Consider the following 22,565-nt stretch of genomic DNA (forward strand, 5'->3'; position numbering starts at 1 on the left):
CTGTAGCGTGTATCCGTATCTTGCCTCCATATTCATGGTACCGAAGTGAAGACTGAATTTTCTCAGGGATGTTGAAAGTTCTCTGCATTTGTGTCATGTCATCATTTTCTACAGACTTCGATAATAAAGAAATATTTATCTAGAAACTTTGATTGTTTTCTGTGTCGGCTGGTGTGCCTCATTTTTTCTTATTTTTTTTAGGCGACACCATATTCATGATGTAGACTTTTACCCTGGTACCTTATCTAAGAACAAATAGCTAAAGACGGCGAAGAGAAAAGGTTACCTCTAGCTTTATCACATAGCTGGCCTGTTGTGTCATATGTCGTAAGGTACATGTGGAATAGCAATATTGTGACGTCATAAATAAGTCACATCTTGATGACGTCAAGTGATTTTATCGTCCACGTAGACATAAGTCTGATATATTGGAAGCTTTTGCTAATTTGTTTGAAATATGGGTTTATCAATAAATAGAATTTTACACTTGTGCTATTGTAATATGAAATTTAATAAATCGCCAACAAAAGATTTTTTTATTGACAAAAATAATTACATATATACGGGTTACATAATGAATAATCTCACACTCGTGTAATGTGTTAAAAATAATTTAGTGACAAAAATGATAGCATACTGTAAAGGTTTGTTTTCGAGGGATCCTATTTTAGCTTTTTTCTTGAACTGTGAAAAAAGATATCTTGAAGATAAATTTGATCAAGAAGAACGACTGTCCTGTTTATAACTTCCACGAAAACAACATCTCCTTTTCTTCAAACTTTCGTAAAACCGCAAAAAAAGTAACTCTTGAAAAAAGTTATTTACAGTTATAGAAAAATTATTAAAGCGTAAGATCGGATGGCCACACAAACACCACTGGAAACGATACAACGACACCCGCAAATTGGTAATGTTTTTCTCGAAAAAAAAACACAACAGAAAACAAGGATTTTTTTACGAATAATTCCTTGGTTCGAGACAATTGGTATGATCTAACGATGTAGTTATGTACGCCAAACAATTTATTTCAAAAGAACTTCAGTTCTGTGACAAGGTCTTACAGATGTTTTGTCTCAGAACTGCAGCCAAAGAATACATTATCTTAGCAACAAAACAAACTAAAATCATTTGACAATCAAAGTTTTCGTTTCACCACGCCTGTTCTTGCACAGAAATATCTAAGTGGAATTTCTTCTTATACAAGTGAATGCAACGGATTCCTAAAGGAGGACAACCGATCGCTTTCGGATAGAATGAAAATGAGGACTAGAGTCTATTAACCTTATATACAGAGCTATGAAATCATTTTAACGGCTTTTATGACTTGTCAAGAAGAATTTCCTTACTATGGTTGACAATCATAAAGATTTTCCCCAAAGTAAGCCTGATATAGTGATAAATTAAATGAGATATGTTTTAAAAAGACGAATCACCGTTTGAAGAGAGTTATCTCTGTTCATCTCTCAGCTTTAGAAAACGTCTTGTCACAAGTGTCTAGATTTACTATTTCGGCCCGATTACTGTGTATCAATTTCGAAGTGGAAAGTGTTTCTTTGTAATTAAGGCCAAAGGTTTTCTTACCCAAGGATGAAAAATAAAGAAAACATTTCTTTAATTTTGGCGTAAATAGAAAATTTTCTCTTAATTTACATTCGCACTGTGTGACCCAATGACTGTTGTGCAAGCTATCACATCAGTCTCGAGTTTCGGAATGTCTCCGTCTTTATTGTACAAAACAATACATTTTTTTGTTCCGAAACACGGCAATCAGGATTGTAACTTAGATCTAATGCTATTTTTGTCATAAGGTCAAATCTGGTCAATTAAGGGGCAGCATTAAAACACGCAGCACTGAATATCTATCTGTACAATTAGTGACGTACACTCACAGATCGCCCTCGATACCTCGTGTCAGATCCAAGATCGAGAAATAGTTGAACACGTCATAGAGCACCATTTAGAAATACCCCAATTCTTGTTGGCAGTAGCCTGCCTGGTAGGCAGTAGAGACTATCACAAACCCGTACGGCCAAGGAGTTTGCTTCTGGAGATTTGCATAAAGGGCTTACTAAGCCGTTACATCATGCATACGGTTTATTTGATGTATACCGAACCTGTGTTCTATTGTCAACTATAAAAAATTATTGTATTCGGTGACGTCGTATTTGTCAACATTTCTCTTGAAAATCGACACACGCATTCATTGCCCGCTTGGAATATACACCGTTAAGCTGTGTTTGAAGGAGTTCTGCCTGTGATAGCCTCACTGCATATCGACATGTAAAAAAGCATTTGGCAGATTGTAATCCAATTAATTAGCATGTTATATAATCAAATCATTCATCTATGACTCCGGCACAAATCTATAAATCTTATTGTTTTAGTATCTCTTTCACATTAAATGACATTTTATCGTATATAATGGTCTATTTTTTGTTACATAATATTTTATCTATTCCTAAATTCTTTGGAAACGATTTGGTTGCCATAGAGATAAGGTGCGTTGCGACAAACAACTGATGATATGAAATTGATTCTATCTGAATATCGACATCACCTGAGAAATGTCTATTACTTTATGGTCGTGTCGTTTGAGCGATTCTGACAGCAAGCAACTCTGTCTAGTTTTTATAATTAATGAAAATCTCAAATATCGCCGAGGGCTTGGTTACGCTGCATATATTGTCTACCATTTTCCATTTGATTATACATAATTGAATTTGCGGAAAACACAAAATAGGGACTGGTATTGTTTACCAAATGATGTCGATTTCATTGCGAGTATCTGTGTTGTGTATCAGTGACGTATTACAGTTCCGCACTATCGTGTTTTATTGACGAACCACTAATAACTAAAAAGTACATCTTTGAAAGTTCACAGAACAAGCCACCAATATCAACGTTTTGAAAAAAAAATCTTTATAATTTTTTCAGCAATATCAATAATTGAATAGACGTTTGTTTACTAACTTTTTACTTCCAACCTGGACATGATTTTTTGTATCTTTATCGACGAAAACCACACATAAATTTTCGCGAAAGTGGACGGATTTTAATTTTAAGCCTTCCCATTACATTTCATTTTCTCTGTGTGTGAGGTGGTGTGTGTGTGTGTGCTTCTTTTTTATTATTGTTTGTTTGTTTGGTTTTTTTCAAATGGAAACATGAGATCGTTTATAGTAAACGGCAAACTTATTATTTAATTTCCTAGATAACTTTTAAACTGTTAGGGTATTCTAACATTCTAACAATTCCTTTCCGGTCTCAAAGAATGTTTTTTTCATCGATATTTTTTATATTAAATAAAGTAAATGACAGGAAAAGCGGCACTTTCAACGTTTCAATCGCTTTTTCGCTTTTCACTTGTGAGATTATTTTTTTCGAAATATGACCCCGTGTGTTACTTATTGGTACAGAAATCTCCATGTACGGCGAAGAAAGGTCATCAAGGGCAAAGGCACTGTTACTATGGTATTACAGTATTTATTTACGGGAAGTTTTAAGAACACGTGATCGTCCGTGTGGTCTTATTGGCGGTAAGAGAAGACGGGACATAACCTGCATATATAACAACGAATACTTCCAGAGTCGTTAGTGTAAGATTTCAAGGAGGATTTGATCAAAGGGAAAGATATTTAAAATCTGCCCTAAGAAGACAACCTTTACATCTACACAGGTTGACTAATGAACCGAGATCATACCCCTGAAAAAACACAACAATACCTCAGATATGTGCAATGGTCCCAGGACAAAAGAGGGCGGGTTTGACAATACACAGGTTTAAAGTGACGTCAAGTCACATCAGTGTACCCAATGTCCCTAATTACATAGAGATGGCAATTGGATACCTGCTGATTAAAAAAATTCTTTTTTATGATTTTAAAACAAAACACGAGTACCTTGTCAATATTAATAGCTCCTACCTGTCTGTCCGTGGTCACACCTGTCGGGAGGGTTTGATTAATCCATCTCTTCAGTCTGTGGTCATTATCTTATCTCTAATCACAGGTAGACGCATACTTGATATACTAAATTTAAAATCGGCACCCATTTTGTAGACCTTAGGTCGTTAATTAATTTGTTGAATTCAGGAAATAGCTCATGTAATTAAAATAAACAAAAACAAGTTTGTCCTGGGGACGAGTCAATCTGTATTCCCACAACAGATACTTTGGTCTACCTTAGTGTTAAATCATCCCTGTACACGTTAGTTTGACGAGAACAAAACGTTTTACCTTGAACAGACCAATTACCTCCCAAATAGAGATCTTAATATTGTTAGATATATTTTCAGAAACACAATTTGGCTTTAATATTCCAATATAATGAACATTAAAATGATTTATTATGATTAAATACATATATGAATATTGCGGATATACAAACATGTTTCTGATACGGCTTGTCTAAAAATAGACGCATTTTTTTGTCAGTCACCCGTTTTTTTTGTAACATACTTTAAATCACTTTTATTTCGCGTGGTATTTATTTTCGCGTTAATACGCGTGGAGAGCCAATGATAGGTAAGAAACTACATTATGTATAATACAAGCGAAAGCGAAATATCAAAAGCACTGATGTGCAACAATAAATTCTCTATTATAATATGTAATATTATAAAAAATATCATCTCTTTTACACTTCTTTGTAGATTCTGTTAATCAAAATTTCATTTAATCTTTATATGAACGCAGTGATTTGTCTTATTAAGATACAAATAATTGGTTTCATACACACTAAGAGTTATTGGTTTCTTCATTGGCTCCACTGTTCGTAGCTCTGAATTTATATTGAAAGGTGCTGTTCACTTATGTGTCTTTTGTATAATCTTCCAGATAATAAGTGATATACGCTACAAACTGCTGGTGGGCTTATGTTCCTCGAAGTTTGCCGTAACCTGAATGCCAATGTTAATTTCATTCGATTTCAAGCACGGTTCAAGAAATACACAGTATTAGATTTTGGTGCTAGTTCATATCCCAATCTAAAACTCTTTCGAACAGCTTTTGAATTCCTCATTTGCCTCTAAGTTATCAGAATGTAGGCCCCTTAGCATCTCTGGTGAGTCGGAGTCAGCCGAAAATCCAATTTCCATGGTTACGGCATTTTCCGAAAAGATACAAGAAAAACAGATTCATCGACAATAATATTTAGAAAGAAAACTTCGTAATGAATCCAGCATAAGAAAACCCCGAAAATCATAACCCTAGAGAAACGTAGTCTTTACATGAAAATTCCTTGAAAGTCTAAAGACAAAATCATTATCTAAAGTCTTTGTAAGCTTTAGTTTCCTTCCTTTCGTTTACTTCCTGGTGCTAGAGATTTGTCTCAGACTATCATACAACGTCTTACACTGGTTCAGAATACACCCACATGCTATCAAAACTATCCAATTTCCAAACTTAAAAAAGGTGATTGCATTTTGAGGTAAGGGCAATACGGGAGTTAATGCAACAGCTAGTTTGATAATCTTTAAGTCATATTTTCCTGACTTTCTGTTTACTGTGCCGTTTTTCCTTTAGTACTAATCAAGAGTTCTCACATGACTTAAACAACAGTTTTATTCGGTTTTTCTTTTATTAACTTCTAATGCAAAATCTTTATATCCTGTGTGTTCTTTGTGCCAAATGAATAATCAATTACATCTCAGAATAAAGCACAAAAGGATTGAAAATTAATTCTTCTGATCAACAGCAACAAGTCTGTGTCCTGATGACGTTGAAGGAGGTTCTAAAATATGGCAAGTGGAGGCCGAGACCTTATTACTCCAACACCTTTTAGGTTTTTTGCCTGCGATCAGATCTCCTGGTAAAACATGTGGGCGATCAATTCTAGGGCAAACACTTAGGTTCCTCCTGCTTAGTAATCCAAACGTATGCCGTCGTTAGGCCTTCCGCTTGACTGTCACCAGAGGCATCTGAAACGGTCCCTTGCGCGATGTTAATCCAGGCAATAAATTTTCATCAGCTTTCCAAGGTTATCTACGAGTTATACTGTCACCTGCCTAGCCAGATTATCCATTTGCTTCAATTCAACTGTGTACCGATCGTACATAGATGGTTCTGATGGCAAGGAGGATTATGTACATGTTTAACTACACTTTTACGTGTGTGTCACCTAGGTAACATTACAGTAGGTGTTTTACGATTGAGCCGTGCTTTGATTTATTGTCACTTATACAAAACAAAAATAGAATTCAGTTTTAAATGTGGCGCGCCAGTCTCTAGAACATGCTAGTGCACGATATTGGCAAAACTACTGAAATATTTAGTATTTGCTCTGTCTATTCACTGAAACGTCATCCATCTACGACAGTATCCACTGGCGTCTGTATCTATTGATGCCTGTATCCGATGATGTCGGTATCCACTGACGACAGTATCCACTGACGTCGGTATCCATTAACGACGGTATCCATTGACGTCGGCATCCATTAACAACGGTATCCATTGACGTCGGCATCCATTAACGACGGCATCCATTGACGACGGTATCCATAGACGACGGTATCCATTGACAACAGTATCCACTGACGATAAGGTTAGTATTCAGTGACGTCGGTATCCATAAACGACGGCATCCATTGACGGCAGTATCCACTGATGTCGGTATCCTTTGATGACGGCATCCTTTAACGACGGTATCCGTTGACGGCAGCATCCATTGACAATAAGGTCAGTAATCATTGACGGCAGTATACAATTACGACGGGTTCCATTGACGAACGTATCCACCGAGGCGACGTTATTTGCTAACAATGGATCCACTGTGGACGATATCTTAAACAAACATTATTAGCAGTATCTGCTGTCTTATTCAGTGTACGAGTCGGAGAAGAATATTTCTGCCATGGTCCAGATGTTCGCATACGACCATGGAGACATTTGATAAAATTGGACAAAGTCTCTAGCGCAGACGTCGATGATGAAGCAGAACATCCGTTCTTACCATACTTTCATGTATTAATCATTAATTTGCCCTTGTTTTGTTCAGTTTCACTATGTGCGCATAACCTTGGATGGGTTTCCACACCAATACTGGTAGTCAAACATAGCCTTGAGTGGGTCTCTACACCCATGCTGGGAGTCTCACTTAGCCTTGAGTGGGTCTAAACACCCATACTGGAAGTCTCACATAGCCTTGAGTGGGTCTCTACACCCATGCCTGGAGTCTCACATAGCCTTGTGTTGGTCTCTACACCCATGCTGGGAGTCTCACATAGTCTTGTGTTGGTCGCTACACCCGTGCTTGGAGTCTCACATAGCCTTGTGTGGGTCTCTACACCAATGCAGGGAGTCTCACATAGTCTTGTGTGGGTCTCTACACCCATACTGGGAGTCTCACATAGCCTTGAGTGGGTCTCTACACCCATGCATGGAGTCTCACATAGCCTTGTGTGGGTATCCAAACCCATGCCTGGAGTCTCACATAGCCTTGAGTGGGTCTCTACACCCCATGCAGGGAGTCTCACATAGTCTTGTGTGGGTCTCTACACCCATGCTGGGAGTCTCGCATAGCCTTGAGTGGGTATCAATACCCATGCTGGTAATCTCACATAGACTTGAGTGGGTCTCAATACCCATGCTGGGAGTCTCACATAGTCTTGTGTCGGTCTCTATACCAATGCTGGAAGTCGCACATAGCATTGAGTGGGTCTCTACACCCGAGCTGGGAGTCTCACATAGCCTTGAGTGGATCTCTACTCCCCATGCTGTGAGTCTAACATAGCCTTCTGTGGGTTTCTACACCAATGCTGGGAGCCTCACATAGACTTGAGTGGGTCTCAATACCCATGCTGAAAGTCTCTAATAGACTTGTTTTGGTGTCTACACAAATGCTGGGAGTCTCACATAGTCTTGTGTTGGTCTCTCCACCCATGCTCTGAGTCTAACATAGCCTTGTGTGGGTTTCTAAACCAATGCTGGGAGTCACACATAGCCTTGAGTGGGTCTAAACATCCATGCTGAGTGTCTCACATAGCCCTGTGTGAGTCTCTACACCCATGCTGGAAGTCTCACATAGCCTTGAGTGGGTATCAATACCCATGCTGGTAATCTCACATAGCCTCGAGGGAGTCTCTACACCCATGCTGAGTGTCTCACATAGCCTTGTGTTGGTCTCTACACCCATGCTGGGAGTCTCATATAGCCTTGAGTGGGTCGCTACACCCGTGCTTGGAGTCTCAAATAGCCTTGTGTGGGTCTCTACACCCATGCTGAGTGTCTCACATAGCCTTGTGTGGGTCTCTACACCAATGCTTGAAGTCTCACATAGTCTTTTGTGGGTCTCAATACCCATGCTGGAAGTCTCACATAGACTTGTGTTGGTGTCTTCACCAATGCTGGGAGTCTCAAAAAGTCTTGTGTGGGTCTCTACACCCATGCTGGGAGTCTAACATAGCCTTGTGTGGGTTTCTAAACCAATGCTGGGAGTCTCACATAGCCTTGAATGGGTCTAAACACCCATGCTGAAAGTCGCACATAGACTTGAGTGGGTCTCAATACCCATGCTGTGAGTCTCACATAGTCTTGTGTCGGTGTCTATACCAATGCTGGGAGTCTCACATAGACTTGAGTGGGTCTCAATACCCATACTGAGTGTCTCACATAGCCTTGAGTGGGTCTAAACACCGATGCTGGAAGTCGCACATAGACTTGAATGGATCTCTACACCCGAGCTGGGAGTCTCACATAGCCTTGAGTGGGTTTCTACACCAATGCTGGGAGTCTCACATAATATTGTTATGGTCTCTACACCCCATGCTGTGAGTCTAACATAGCCTTCTGTGGGTTTCTACACCAATGCTGGGAGCCTCACATAGACTTGAGTGGGTCTCAATACCCATGCTGGAAGTCTCAAATAGACTTGTTTTGGTGTCTACACCAATGCTGGGAGTCTCACATAGTCTTGTGTTGGTCTCTACACCCATGCTCTGAGTCTCACATAGCCTTGTGTGGGTTTCTAAACCAATGCTGGGAGTCACACATAGCCTTGAGTGGGTCTAAACACCCATGCTGAGTGTCTCACATAGCCCTGTGTGAGTCTCTACACCCATGCTGGAAGTCTCACATAGCCTTGAGTGGGTCTCTACACCCGAGCTGGGAGTCTCACATAGCCTTAAGTGGGTCTCTACACCCGAGCTGGGAGTCTCACATCGCCTTGAGTGGGTCTCTACACCCATGCTGAGTGTCTCACATAGCCTTGTGTGGGTTTCTACACCAATGCTGGAAGTCTCATATTGTCTTGTGTGGATTTCTACATCCCATGCTGTGAGTCTAACATAGCCTTGTGTGGGTTTCTCCACCAATGCCGGGAGTCTCAAATAGCCTTGTGTGAGTCTCCAAGCCAATGCTGGGAGTCTCACATAGCCTTGTGTTTGTTTCTCTACACCAATGCTGGAGTCTCACATAGCCTTGTGTGAGTCTCCATGCCAATGCTGAGTGTCTCACATAGCCTCGAGTGAGTCTCTGCACCCATGCTGGGAGTCTCACATAGCCTTGTATGGGTTTCTACACCAATGCTGGTAGTCTCACATAGCCTTGAGTGGGTTTCTAATCTAATGCATGGAGTCTCACATAGCGTTGTGTGAGTCTCCAAGCCAATGCTGGGAGTCTTACATAGCCTTTAGTGGGTATCAATACTCATGCTGGTAATCTCACATGGCCTTGAGTGGGTATCTTATCTAATGCATGGAGTCTCACATAGCCTTGTGTGAGTCTCCATGCCAATGCTGAGTGTCTCACATAGCCTCGAGTGAGTCTCTGCACCCATGCTGGGAGTCTCACATAGCCTTGTGTGGGTCTCTATACCCATGCTGGAAGTCTCACATAGTCTTGTGTTGGTCTCTACACCCCATGCTCTGAGTCTAACATAGCCTTGTGTGGGTTTCTAAACCAATGCTGGGAGTCTCACATAGCCTTGAGTGGGTCTAAACACCCATGCTGAGTGGCTCACATAGCCTTGTGTGAGTCTCTACACCCATGCTGGAAGTCTCACATAGCCTTGAGTGGGTCTAAACACCAATGCTGGAAGTCGCACATAGACTTGAGAGGGTCTCAATACTCATGCTGGGAGTCTCACATAGCCTTGAGTGGGTCTCTACACCAATGCTGAGTGTCTCACATTGTCTTGTGTGGATTTCTACACCCCATGCTGTGAGTCTAACATAGCCTTGTGTGGGTTTCTCCACCAATGCCGGGAGTCTCAAATAGCCTTGTGTGAGTCTCCAAGCCAATGCTGGGAGTCTCACATAGCCTTGTGTTTGTTTCTCTACACCAATGCTGGAGTCTCACATAGCCTTGTGTGAGTCTCCATGCCAATGCTGAGTGTCTCACATAGCCTCGAGTGAGTCTCTGCACCCATGCTAGAAGTCTCACATAGTCTTGTGTAGGTCTCTACACCAATGCTGGGAGTCTCACATAGCCTTGTGTGGATCTCTACACTCATGCTGGGAGTCTCACATAGCCCTGTGTGGGTTTCTACACGAATGCTTGGAGTCTCACATAGTCTTGTGTGGGACTCTGCACCAATGCTGGTAGTCTCACATAGCCTTGTGTGGGTCTCTACACCCATGTAGGTTGTCTCACATAGCCTTGAGTGAGTTTATACACCCATGCTGGGAATCTGACATAGTCTTCTATTTGTCTCTACACCAATACTGGGAGTCCGTTTGATAAAATAACGAAATTATGCAAATTAATCAAAATCCTTTCTAAAGAACTTTGTCCTTATTCGTTAACGTCATTGTACGTATATCTTCACAATGGATGTATTAAAATCGAAGCAATATTGAATTATAGAAACATATCACACAGATGTAGAATGTACTTCAACCTTGAGAGTATAAATCACATAGGTCATTCTCGTCCATGGTTACACGGTCAATATCTTGATGGCGTGTTGGCGTCGCACCAGCACGGACCTAGCTATTTACATACAAATACAGTGACAATCGTACATCACTTTGAGGGTATTTTGTGTCGTTTTATCAATAGAAGGTCGCCGACAACGCCAGCTGAAAAAAAAACTCGTATCGACCTTTTAACTCCAAGGTCCAAACATAGAGAAAGAAACCGTTTTTTCACTTTGAAATGCAAACAAACTTGCAGAATCGCTTTGTATAGCTACACAAAGATGTCTCACACTTCAAATGAAATATGAAGGTTAATGACTTATCAAGAATTCGATGAAATATCAACAGATAAATTGATAACAATAATTGAGTTGCCTGCGTGTTATGTCAACTTTTAGATCAAAGTTTAAAACTAGTTTTGGTATCAATAGCGAAAATACATATAACATTCTTTTAAAGCAAAAATTTCAATTACGTTCTATCACTGGAGTATCCAGCTCAATACTGTTGCTGCTGTTATTGTTGTTGTTGTCATCGTCGTCGTCGTTGATGTGGTGGTGGTGGTGGTGGTTGTGGAGGTGTTTTTTATTATTTTTTTTTTTTTAAGCAACGAACAAAATTCATTTTTTTAAAGAAATTATTTTATTTAATGTGGAAAGTGAAATCGATCGCCAAGCTAACTACACACGCAAAAACAAAACAAATAATTGTAGACAGAGGGCATATATATTTATAGCCAAACAGATTGTTACTGAAACATTTGAATAGAAATCCATGATTGATATTCCAATCGATATCCGTTTATAATCTATAAATTTATGATTTCAATATCTATTTTTCGATGTCTATACTACTTTATCAAATATGTATGTTTACAATGACGTCATTAGCTGTAGCTAATGTCACTGTTATTACAAGCAAGAAGTACCGTAATGTAATCAAATCATATTTTTTTTTTTTTTCAACGACGAAATTACGACAATCAGATGTTAACTTTAAATACCTGATTGGTATTCTCTCAAAAAAGGAAACGTGTTTTTTATAAAATATACACATACTCCTCAGTGATTTCTCAACACAAGCAGTAGGTGTAAAACACGATTTATTAGTGTGTTTGTTGACTGACATAGTCTCTCCGTCAACAGACATGGCTTGAAGCGGAGTCTGGTGGCTAGCTGAACACAGAACTATATATAAGAATTCAGACAGCCTACAGCTGAGAATGACGGTTTACTTTTTAAGGTTTATGAGTCACTTTTTGATTTTCACATATATTTGTCAGAGATAAAGATATGTTATATAAGTTATATTTACACATGTTTCTGTACTTTTTCTAGTAGTTTAATTTCGTTGCTTAGAAGAAAACAAACACGTAGATCTGAAAGTAAAGTATGATAAATTTAAGCTTTTCCAACACTTACAATGGTTGCAATGTATATAGGTTGATGAAGACTATGGGCTAGTTTCGTGGTCATGAACTTGTTGCTAAAGGATTAGGGTCAGTGTGAGGATTCCATTTTCTTGTAAGATGTGAAGTTAGATGTGCACGGTGCCTTAAAGTATTTTGTCGTTACTAAATCTGATTTTCTTTATAATATATCTTGGGATTAATCTAGATTAACATGTCAAGCGTCGTCGATGAAGCAGAACATTACTACCTTTCCAGAACAAATCATCTCATTCTCTTTGAACCTTTTCAAATATCTCCGTGTAAACCTTTCCTTTGTTCATATTTTGTCCTCATTATATCAAATATTAATAGCATATTCTTGTTGTCTTGTGACGAATTGTCTTGGAATTAAGTATAACTAGATACCACACGCTCTCCCTTGATGATTCAAACAGATAAAAGATTGGAAATTCATTTGATCGATTTATGATTTATGAAATGTATCGCTGTTTTTGTCTTTCCACAAATTATTCCTGATACTAAAATCACCGCTGTAGTGTGGTTTGATTTCCGGTCTTCCCCTTTTTCGTGCGATAAGGCATTATGGGAAGGCCGGAAGCCATGTTTTATTTCAGTGATGTTCCTATAATAATTGGCAGTGGGTGTAGCCACGTTTACCGTGATACGCTACCTGACATATCAATTTCGATTTCAATAAGCGTCGATGACAACCACGTGCCAATGAGTGGGGAACATTATATTATAAATTGATTTACCGCGTGAATTATACAGCTATAACTTGTTATCTCCAGGAGAAAGTTTCCTATGTCGAGATGAAAATCTTTTGATAAGGATGATTGATCTTCGGGTTAAAATCAATAAACCTATGATTTAGAACTTGTTTTATTAATACCGCCTCGTTTTGCGTGGACCTATCTATAAAATTAGATTGCTGTGAAGCAGAACAGCCAACCTAACGTGGCGCTATAAATGAGAACCTGTAATACAAAAATAATAGAAAATATCACGAGTTTAGTTAAGGGCAGTATTCACGTTAATATTTGCAGCCAAGTTGAGGCAATTACACCAAACCTTATCCGGATATCTCTTGTCCAGCCGTGTTCCTCCAGCAAGCAGTGGCCACTGGTCAGATATTCGGCTAATAATAGATAAATAAAACCAAACTTTCCAGCAAATTAAGATGAGATCAAAGGATGACTAGCTTAAAGGAGATTACAGAAACAAACATTTCACCGCACAGTTTGTTTACTTTGTATCAAAAAATGAAAGTTTGTAATCAAGCACATAATTAGTTTCTATCTAAAACGACTTTAAAAACGTTCATTACAAAGACAGAGAAAGTGAGGAATTCAGCATCCGACAGAATATACATGGATGACATTGACCATAAATGATTATTTGACAAGCTGTATCTTGGTCTCATATCCGGAGGTTTGTGTTGGAAGTTGAAAAGTAGACAGGGAGTCATAATGAAAATTGATTTTAAAATAAGTTAAAGAAAGTACTAAGGCCGCACAAAAACAATACTGTTCAACGATGTGCAAGGAAATGTTTCAGAAAAAGTAATTTGATACCCCCTATCAGCCCTACAACCTCCCTACAACCCCCACCCCCGAAAACATTTTCTCTCTCTATCCTAAATGAAAACAATACAAACACATTTTGCGTCGTACGATATTCGCCCCACACAATTAAAATAAAAATCCTGAGGTCCTATTATTCTAATATGTCAAATTAAAAACAAGATACCTAATAGAGTTTGATCACTAATGGAGTCCAGACCGCACATCCGCTCATCCATTGTCGTAACACTGTACCGATCAATTCCATGGTAGATTTCCGGAGATATTATCGATAAAACATGCCACATTAATCATGTTAAGCTACATATTCCATTGTCATGCATTTTAATAGTTCAACACGCCTATTGAACAGAAACGGTATACTCTCATGTTTCCTAATATCATTTTGTAAACTGAGAATATTACTTTCAATGTTTATTTTACATTTTTAGGTGTTTTATTCAATTGTTTTGAAACACTGAATTTCTTTTGTTGTACATGTATATATGAAACTTTAATGTTCCACAGCAGGTGCGTCATTTAACATCAAATTGCCACACGTCCTTAAACAGTTCACTGCATGTGCAATGTTTACAAGAACCGACCTGTTTGATGATGAATATTTTCAATAAAATGCACGTGGATAACAAACTAAATTTTCTGTCATTTCTACAAAATTTAGCTAAACTCTTGTAAATGTCATGTTCTCAAAACGGGAACCGGGATGTCAGCACCACTGACAAGTCAGTTGAAAGAAAATATTGACTAAGCATCAAATGTAATGCTGTGCAAGTGGAGTAGCTGTGAACCATTATCAAATAAAACCCAAAATATTACTAGACATTTTTTGTAAAACTGCATCATACAGCTGTTTCGTTCTTGTAGGACTCGTCAATCATGCTTCCACAGCCTAAATTTAAAACCTAAAGGGCAGGAAAATCAAAGTGATCGAAAGAAACGTCAAAATCTAGAAGGGGAGAGGAACAAGCCACAAAATTCAATAAATCTCGTATTTTTTCATGTATATGATCATTTCAGAAAATCATCATATGTCTATTCTGAACCGAGTAAGTGAACGAATGTGACATGGAGGTCACGACGAACTGCGGGGACTTATCAAATTCAACAACTAACGAGACCATTCTTTCGTTGTAGATTCGTGCACTTCGTAATGATGCGCTAAAATCGAGTAAACTAAAGAAGAAATAGGTTTGACACCTGTTCTAACAGTACTAAATCCGTCAAACATCATACATAAACGTCTCATTCTAGTTTAAACAAGATTATGATTGTCAAAAACGAATCTGTTTTTCATGGCAATACTTCAAAGTATAGTAATCCCAACGTCCATGGCAGTTTTCAACAACACTTTCAACTAACTATTATGTAAACTGCCCGGGTTAAGACTTCTTTGTGATTGACAGTGTTAATAATCCTATCTCTATCCTTTCATCCAATAGATACAACATATTGGGCGATCTTACATCAGTCGGTGAATCTTGATGCATGCTTGTCTTCACTGCTGAGTCCCTATACAAACAAAGCTTTATCTCTAATGTTCAATATGCTCCATGGATCACACGTCTAAGGTTAACGTGAATATATCGACCTCCTGTTTATCGTATTTGGAGACTCATTTTTCAATTTGAAGGGCGTATCACGGCTCATGATTGGCCTAGATTTACAAGTGTAACTTTTTTGGGGAAAAGAAATGGTGTTCTTTTCGGATCATTTTCTTTCGTCTCCTGTTTTTTCTTTTCCTTCTGTTCATGTTTTTCCTACTATTATCGATCTAAATTTGAAATCACTTATCTTTTAGCATTTCGTTTCCTCGTTATTTTGTAGGATTGAAATAGTTTCTGTGGATTTCTAAAACACTTAAAAATCGCCATTTTCGATGAATTAGATGACATAGAGGTCCCACATTAGTCGCCTCCAACGAGGAAAAATATTCGGCTTAATCCACAGTTCAAATGTGACTAACAAGTCATACAAATAGTTTGATTTTCTAATGAATTATTAAATGATGCACATCTCGGTGTCTGGTTAAGTTAAACGTTTTAATGATTTCCGAGATTTTCCAAAACAGGACATCGTGACCGCGCTTCCAATGACTCGTCTTGATATTCTTGGATCTCAAATATGATGAAGCAGTTTCTTAAAATTAATTTTGCATGTGGTTCTTAAATAGATTTGAAATACCTAAAGTATTATGCCTGCGTGACACAACGTAATGCTTATTGTTTACATATATATACCCAAACACTTCGTGACTTAATCATCTTTACACTGAGCTATGCAGCCGCATTCATCGCTACACAGCTGCGGTAATATTGCTATAGATACTCATTAACATGTATAGAAATACATCTATAAAGACATCGACAGTGGAAGCGATAGAATAAACCACACGTTTCAAGGGATTTTACCTGACGTCACTTCCGTTACTAGGTGTATCCATACAAAATGAGCTGACGAATGATGATGAATTATTGAATGCACTTGATTACATAACACGGGACGTCACCAATGCATATAGACAAGATTTGTTATTGGTAATATCACATACAGACAACAGTCATAAAAGTGTATTTTATTATGAGAAGCTTTATACCTAATAAAACTTATGGTTGTATAAATTCAGAGTAAGCTATAAAAAGTGTGCATTCGGTGCAAACTATTTAGCTAGTCACAAGGCCACAAGAAAAAATCGCGTCGTTTCGACGACAAACTTTCCCTTAGGATGTCTAAAAGGCCGTTTCGTTTTTGCAGTAAATCAGCTAACAAGAGTAACGTTTGGTAACCATAGGATACAAAATAACCTTAAGCATCCATGTCATAACCAGAATGATACACAACTGTTAAAGAGATCATCAGGACAAACATTTTATGGATTGAAGACATTTTAATTTCCTGGATTTCCATTAAAGACACGAATAACACATGTACGTCCGATTTGAATCGGTATCAGGAAGTGAGTGGTTGCTATCTGGTAGTGAGTGATTGCTAACAGGAAGTGAGTGGTTGCTATCAGGTATTGAGTGGTTGCTAACAGAAAGTGAGTGGTTGCTATCAGATAGTGAGTGGTTGCTATAAGGTAGTGAGTGGTTACTCTCCGGTAGTGAGTGGTTGCTCTCAGGTAATGAGTGGTTGCTATCAGGTAGTTAGTGGTTGCTATCAGGAGATAGGTAATTGCTATCAGGTAGTGCGTGGTTGCTCTCAGGTAGTGAGTGGTTGCTATCAGATAGTGCGTGGTTGCTCTCAAGTAGTGAGTGGTTGCTATCAGGTAGTGAGTGGTTACTATCAGGTAGTGCGTGGTTACTATCAGGTAGTGAGTGGTTGCTCTCAGGTAGTGCTTGGTTACTATCAGGTAGTGCGTGGTTGCTCTCAGGTAGTGAGTGGTTGCTCTCAGGTAGTGAGTGGTTGCTGTCAGGTAGTGCGTGGTTGCTCTCAGGTAGTGAGTGGTTGCTATCAGGTAGTGAGTGGTTACTATCAGGTAGTGAGTGGTTGCTCTCAGGTAGTGAGTGGTTGCTCTCAGGTAGTGCGTGGTTACTATCAGATAGTGCGTGGTTGCTCTCAGGTAGTGCGTGGTTACTATCAGGTAGTGAGTGGTTGCTATCAGGAAGTGAGTGGTTGTTATCAGGAAGTAGGTGATTGCTATCAGATAAAGCTAACGTTATCCAAAATCATGTTCCCTTCGTACTTTTGAGAATAGATAAAAGCATACTAATGAATGCCGTCTTTGTTCCACAGGTTCTTGAACCATCACACAAACAACAATGATATTTTGTTAACTGAATCTAGATCAAGGCTAATGGAGAACATGGCAGAGAGAGGTAGTTTATAATATGTAATTCTATGAGTATTCTGCTCCTCTTGTGCCTTTTTAACTTTCATGAATCTGATAAACAGGCATAAGATTTTTTTCAAGGAGGTTATCAAGGGCTTTAAAATCAAAAATATTTTTAATCTATATACATATATCATTGGAATAATTAAGAGTTTATAAAAGAGCCAGGGGTGTGTAAAATGTTACTGTGGTAAGATAATATCATGGTAACCTACCTTAAGGTGTGTTAGATATTGCCATGGTAATCGAGTGTAACATTGCCATGGTAATCGAGGCTAACATTGCCATGGTAATCGAGGCTAACATTGCCATGGTTAACGAGTCTAACATTGCCATGGTAAACGAGTCTAACATTGCCATGGTTAACGATTCTAAGGTGGTAAGATTTAGCAAAGGTAACCAGGTCTGATGTGAAAAAGGAGGAATGAGACGTCGGAACCTAAATGACAGATAATGAAGGGGAATGCAATAATGTATTGTGTAAGACAATGGTGTTGGAAGATCTCGATAAACATCACGAATCAGGTCCCCAAATACACCAAGCAGTGACTCATTCTTATAAGAAATTATATTCCTAAACAAATATACAAATTCCCTAAGGCTTTTGCAAAAACCAAAATAAAAAAAATGATACCTGCATATTGTAGGTATTTAGCTGCGGGATTCTAAGAAAAGTGTTTCATAAAGAATTAAAAAAGAAAAAAAGAAAAACAAAAACATAAATTCTCCGTCTTTGTCAATAGTCTTGTTAAAGAACCTGGCATCAGTCTGTTCCAACACACAAGCAGTTTAGTCATGTCAGTAATGGCCTTTTAGATTGAATACAAATCAAATGTCCCTGGGTACGTTATCGAGCCTGAAGATGAAAACCCGGTAGTGGTACGTTGGTTTATAGAGAAAAGATAAAACTCCGGGAACTTTTACGTCAAGTGAAACCGTATCTGGTACGTTGTCACGTGAGTCATACCGTCCTCTGTAGCAACCTATGCACGCTTTTCAATTATTTAATGGCTAATCTTAGACATAACGAATTCCAATGAATGCCAAACAGCAAATCTCGGCAACGACTATATAAATCGTAACACCGACGTCTGGGAATGGACACTTTATGATCGGTAGCTTTTTATTCTAGAATCTAACGCTACTTTAATAACGACTGTTACACAGAATCGTCGCTTATTTATATATATACACACTATATATATACACTTTGTACATGTTAAAGTATATCGCTATGTTTAGTTCTTGGTGCTGCTTGTGTCTGCATGTCGACAAGGGATGTGGAACCAGATCAAGATTTATTTATTTATTTATTTATTTATTTATTTATTTATCAGGCATATCCATTCACTATGTATTCACTATCAATGCATATCTGAATTTTTTTGTGAGATAATTTGTTTTGGATGTTTTGTAATATACATATACACAGACTGACAGAGTTATCGCCCTTAATTAATTAAAGATTATTTCGTTATTAATCAACTAGATGTATATGTGTTATCTCCCATTAATTAATTAATCAATTGACCACAAAAATTATTCCTCAACATCATTCTATAATCGTGATGTTGTGGCATAATAATCACCGTCGAAATAAAAACATTCCGAGTGTCTACTTTGCTTTTCGGAACTCATATAAATATAAACTTCCTTCGAACTTCACTTTCATTTATTAATTTCAAGCAAAAAATAGAAGATAAAAGCACTTGATGAAATTTCAATTATATGCCGTCTTTGCTTTTGATTGAATATTGCTAGCCTAGCGTTTTGAACTTAAAGCATTGTCAATAACTTCATCATTGAACTGGTTCTATGTAAACAAAACAGAGGACCAACGGATCTTTCCTGTTTCTATTTTGTCAGGAATACATGTTGTATTTTGTTTAGATCATGTCTTTGAGATAGGAAATAGTTGGCAGTGCATAAAAAATAGTTGTTATTGTTTCGAAGTGGGTGTCGTCACTAAGATTGCTGGAAATACGGCGTTATGTTGAATTTCACCCCCTAATGAATAATCTTTTCTAATTAAAAGTAAACATCTGATATTTTTCACCAATAGGCCATACTTGAATATATAAAAGTATATTTTATCCATTAAAAATCAGTAAGTCGAATATCATGGGTTCAAAAATATCCGGTTATCTATTTAAATATGATTCGTATGATTATTTGATAGGGGGCAAAATGAGGTAACACCGAACAGTTCCAAAGCCTACCTTCGCGTGCGATAAGTCAGCCAGTGCGGGGAGCAATGGATGACTGACCGTAATTACAATGTAAACAAGACAAAAGATATCACAAAAATAGGTATAAGAATTCCTACAGAAACTGTTGACAAACGAATATATCGATATCTTGTGATAAGGGCACGCTTTGGGCACTGAACAATCTTTTGGTAAGCAATATGCTATAGTTGGGGCGGTTTGATGTGATACAGGCTGTCAGTTTAATTAAAAGCCCTTTGTCCGTCCAATTAAGACTGGCTAAAATTACCTATCTCATGACTCGACATTCCGTTGCACCCAAAACTCATCCCAGCGTGGCTATTTCGCGTCTGATGTTTGTAGGTATGTATTGTGATGTGATTTGTGTACGGTAAGCAGTGCACATTTGATGACGAAGCGGATTCCAAGGTTTTTGTCAAACATGCTGTAATTTGTAAGGTTGATTGCCTGAGAATTTCATTCCGTTCTATGATTCTGTATAATTAATGGACAGTACTGCACTTATTGGCTTGACACATGATAACATCTCTAAGAAACAGACATTTCAATGACTTCTCATTGGTATGTTTCCGGACTTTATTCGGTAAAGAAGTGATTTTTAAATTTCTACATTAGGTAAACCGGAACTGGAAGTCATAACGAAACAGAACATTTGTATTCGTAACTCGTCATGTCAAATAAACGTAAACTCAACTGAGCGAAAGATCACGCCAGCGTCCGTCAGTCATTGACTTCTCGAGGAACAGAATACAAACCCAAACTCTGTATTTCTGTGAAACACTTTCGCGTTAAATCCAGGAAAATGTTTGTGTATTTATAGATATTCCTCGGACATTTTTATCGTGTTTTTATTCCTGTCATGAAAATGTCATTTGAAAATTACAACAGTGAAAAAAATTTGTTTACAATAAGACAATACTGAAACGTCACGTTTTTCCTGCCACTTCTATTGTGTAACCAAATCCCATGATGATGTTTATTGATATTTGTTCCTCTTTTAAAATTTAATCATATTACATGTCAAATATAAACGAATCAATTCATAACTTGTCGTACATGTTGGCAACGAAACCTTGATGTAGAAGCGTCCCTAGCAACACTTCCACTGCCGCGTAACTGTTCTAGCAGTGTGTTAGGTTCCACAATTAATCGACAAATTTAGGATTTGTTTACAAAATTATTTATGAATATTTTAAGAGATTCAATTTATCACTGCCCATCTGTGTTTTCGCAAGGCAATAGGCACTCTGATGAGTCTAATAATCAAATCCGTTTCGATACATAGGCACATGGAAGCAAAACAACGAATAACACATGTAAATAAAATAAACAATCAAAAACCTGAAAGGGTATTCAAATACACAATAGACGAGCGTTTTAGTTGCATTTCTTTTTTTAATAGCTATTATCGAACCATTCGGTTTGCGCAACCTATATAGGTAAATTGTATTAGCTTCACGTAATGTGTTAAAAAAACCGTTGATCCGGTATTACTTTTCATGTACAATAATAATGTAATTCTATGAACTCGTTAGTCGGTCAAACGATATTCTGTATTAGGAATGGTTCTGGAGATAAGACCAGTGACGTAGCCGCTGTGTATCACATGAATTGTACGGCACGTGTCGTGAGTTTAGATACGTATCTATATATAGAACATGACACAGATAAATGGAAGATCTGGCAATCTGTCCATATTTAACGTTTCATGTCCAGAATGTTCTCAGTACTGCATATACGTAATTACGATAAACATCAGTACGATTTGGACAAAATTCAACAATGTCTACCTACAGCGGGTATGGGCCCTGTCCACAACAGCTGTACTCATTACACTTATACAAGCAGACACGACGTCCGCGCATCAGTCACGACATATGGCGCTTGACTCACTTAATAGTCCACGCGTCCGACTCCGGCTATGTAAGCGCGTCCAACACTGCTGACCGCATTACACAATTATACGTCCGCATGTCCAACATCACTGGCCGCATTACACAACTATATGTCCTCGTATCCAATATCACTGACTTTTTAATAGATGCATACGTCCGTGCGTCCAACATCACTGGCCGCATTACACAATTATGTCTTCGTATCCAATATCACTGACTTTTTAATAGATGTATACGTTCGTGCGTCCAACACCAAAATCCTCATTACACACGTTTATGTCCATTCGTCCTTCAGTGATATGTGACCTCGTTACATACTTATATGTCCATTTGTCCTTTAGTGATATGTGACCTAATTACATACTTATATGTACCAATTATGTACCAATTACCAGGAGATAATTGAATATTAACAGTTTTAAAACGGGCGATAATTGCATGGGTTACAACGTTGTTGACTTCTGAAATTAATTAAATCTCGATTTGAAATTAAGACGATATTTTGTGTATCTCATTAAGAGGACAAAACACGCCTCGTTTGAATGTGTATCTATATATGTATCTATAAATAACCTTGTAACATTTTATTATCGATCAGCGGTACCACCGAGTTATTAGTTCCTAAGATAATGCGATGTCAATTCGATCTGAAATTCAATAGATCGATATATGTCGTCGTTATTCTGCTCTGACGGTTCGATGACGACGACAACGTATTCATTTACAGTTTAAACGAAAAGTTGGCTAAGTATACCTAATTAACATTC

General features: G+C 38.0%; 1 protein-coding gene across 1 annotated transcript; it reads right to left on the bottom strand.

The window, feature by feature from the left end:
* Window positions 1–16,730: 16,730 nt before the first annotated feature.
* On the bottom strand, window positions 16,731–20,190 carry LOC132543576 (uncharacterized). The gene is made up of 2 exons (XM_060207091.1): window positions 20,172–20,190; window positions 16,731–17,482 (listed from the first exon to the last, which is right to left on the bottom strand). The coding sequence occupies exons 1-2, from the start codon at window positions 20,188–20,190 to the stop codon at window positions 16,731–16,733; spliced, it is 771 nt and encodes a 256-aa protein (XP_060063074.1).
* Between the last annotated feature and the right edge of the window lie 2,375 nt (window positions 20,191–22,565).

Source organism: Ylistrum balloti, unplaced genomic scaffold, assembly GCF_031769215.1.
Source record: "Ylistrum balloti isolate Yb309-2 unplaced genomic scaffold, AGI_CSIRO_Ybal_v1 Utg369758, whole genome shotgun sequence".
NCBI lineage: Eukaryota > Metazoa > Mollusca > Bivalvia > Pectinida > Pectinidae > Ylistrum > Ylistrum balloti.